Source organism: Montipora capricornis, chromosome 3, assembly GCF_036669925.1.
Source record: "Montipora capricornis isolate CH-2021 chromosome 3, ASM3666992v2, whole genome shotgun sequence".
In the NCBI taxonomy this organism is placed as follows: domain Eukaryota; kingdom Metazoa; phylum Cnidaria; class Anthozoa; order Scleractinia; family Acroporidae; genus Montipora; species Montipora capricornis.
In genome coordinates this window covers 46,895,689-46,898,188 of record NC_090885.1, presented here as the reverse complement: position 1 = coordinate 46,898,188, position 2,500 = coordinate 46,895,689, and the positions used below count along the sequence as shown (strand labels likewise).

Here is a 2,500-nt window from a genome sequence, read left to right as displayed (position 1 = left end):
CATTGGTATACATGAAGGGGCGGACGGACGAACGAACGTACGTTGATGACGTTGTGGCTATAAAACCAAATTTTCTCACATCGATGGGTTACCATATTTTCTTAACTATGGTGCTCCGCGCGCGCAGAGCTCCACTATTATTATTATTATTATTATTATTATTATAAAATTTAACATCATGTTCTGGCTGTTGTCATTGCCGTCTTTTCTTCTGTTAGGCGGGTCATAACAAATGACCAAAGGCTAACAGAATTGTGTCTTCCTCACATTTCCAACACTTTCCTCAAAATCCTCGCAGTTCCCAACAAAGCAGTTTTTTGAATTACTCCAACATTAAATGGTATCCCTAGCTTTTCAATCCACCTATCAAATCCTTTGGTGACGCTTCCAAGGGCTCCTATCACTACAGGTATGACTTCTACCATTTTGAGTTTCCACAATCTTCCGATCTCTCTCTTCAAGTCCTGGTATTTTTCCACGGTTTTCCTTTCTTTTTCCCCTACTCTTACATCAGCTGGTACAGCAATATCGATGATTATCCCCTTTCGCTCTTTCTTGTTAATTACAATTATGTCAGGTCTTCTTGCCTGTATCACATTGTCAAACTAAACATTGATATCCCACAAAACTTTGACTTCTTCATTTTCTACTACACCTTCTGGGATATGCTCATACCACTTTTCCGTATGCTCCAACCCATTCTTGTTACAAAAATCCCAATGAACTTTCCTTGCTACATTGTCGTGTTGTCTCTTATATTCTTTCTGAGCCAATTTCTCACATCCATGAGGTTTTATGTTGTGAAGGACTTGCATTTTTTGAGTTTGGTGGAATACACGTCTGATCGCTCTCAAAATACTTGATGAAAGCATCAGTGAGGCAGCAAAACTTTCGAAAATCTATACCAACCACAGCGCCAGGGCCATTGCGACCACCTTGTGGTCAAATGCTGTTATCCAAAATCTCCATATTATGGCATTATCTGGTCACCACAGAGAGCAGAGTTTGGTGCGCTACAACTCACGACCTTCCATTTCTCGATTGCACCACAGCAGCAAAGTGCTGTCAAGAAGTCTGACGGCTGAAAGGGTTAGGGTTAGGTTTATGTGCACGTCACTTTTTCTGTCCATGACATCTAATCTTCGATCAGGAACGCATGTTAAAACTTTCCTTTGCGTTGTAAATGAGGAAATATTTAGGACATTTGCAATGACTTTTTTATAGTGTTTTCAAGTCGAATTTTCAGCAATGTTGTCAGTTCTAAATTAACCAATCAAAAAGTATCTTGAATTCAATCAGAAAGTAAAGTTTATTTTCATGCATGAACTCACCCATCAAATTTTATCGAATTGAGATGAGATCGTTGAAGCATAATGGGATGCTTTCAACAACGTATTGAAGCATATCAGAGGGCATTTTCCTCTACCTCGTTAAGGTACCTAGTTGAAAGTGTTATCAAACAACTGGTTCATGTGTCAGCTGTGCTCCATCAAGAACTAAATCACTTGGCAAGTTTTGAGGGCACTCAAGATGCTAGGGTTGCTCTCCAACTCTTACATATCTTCCGTGCTCTCAAGACTTCGCACGTGCCTTAATTCTCGAAGCACACTGACGCGACGCATCAACCAGTTGTTAATCAACATTTGTCAGCATTTCCTTCTTCTTCTTCTTCTTCTTCTGGGTAATGTTTTGAGAGTTCTCACAAATGTTTCATTTTATCACATCAAGCTTCTTTTCATGCTGCAAATGGTTAGCTAGATCCTGGTTTTATTTTTCCCATTTTTTAGCTTTGCTCCTTACCACCGTTACTTTCATTAGTCCTTTAATTTCCTAAGCACTGCGGGTTATTAAAATGATAGTCTGTGAAAACTACAAACACCCTTCCTCGGTTTTTTTCTTTTAGTATGGTATATTTCTCTTTTTTGTATGATGTTCTTGAAGTTCTTTTTGAGAAATAGGAAAAATACAACAAGCAGTGCTTCTATAATATGTTTTAGGATTAATATATACCCCTCTCTGTGCTTCTCTGCTATTTTCGCCTTTCCACCACCCTTTTTTCTTCATAATAATTGATTTGCCACCTTAACCACTTAATTTTCAAGTTGAGCCATTTATTGGATATTGCCATGTTTCCAGTGGCTGTTATTTAAGGAGAACGTGTTGTTCTTTACAGGAGAAACATAGAAGTCAAGATTTAAAACTAAAGCAGCAGAAACTGCAGAATCAATGTCAAAGGTGAGTGTCAACCATTTTTACCAATTGTGTAATAGCGACAAAAATGATTTATGGGGTGATAAGAACGTTGACATTGCTTTGTTTTAGCAACCTCAAACCTAAATTAGACGAAGGGTATTGTTTTTAGCAAAAATTGTAATCTCATTTGTACAACATTTTTAATGAATAGAACACATTTTTTCCTGCGTTAGAGAAATGTTGACATATACATTGTTCAAAACTACACTGTATAGCGGTAAAATCAAATGCTAATTTGCTGACCAGC

General features: G+C 37.8%; 1 protein-coding gene across 5 annotated transcripts in view; it reads left to right on the top strand.

Annotated features, from left to right (window-relative positions):
* The window catches only part of LOC138043289 (centrosomal protein of 83 kDa-like), a 229,491-nt gene that overhangs the window by 153,239 nt on the left and 73,752 nt on the right, over positions 1-2,500 (top strand). For all 5 annotated transcript variants that reach the window (XR_011131224.1, XM_068889483.1, XM_068889484.1 and 2 more), the window contains one exon: positions 2,174-2,235. Coding sequence is in view for 4 of the 5 variants with exons in the window: in XM_068889483.1 (XP_068745584.1) it covers positions 2,174-2,235 (62 nt within the window). In the remaining variant the exon portion in view is untranslated. The remainder of the gene's footprint in view (positions 1-2,173; positions 2,236-2,500) is intronic.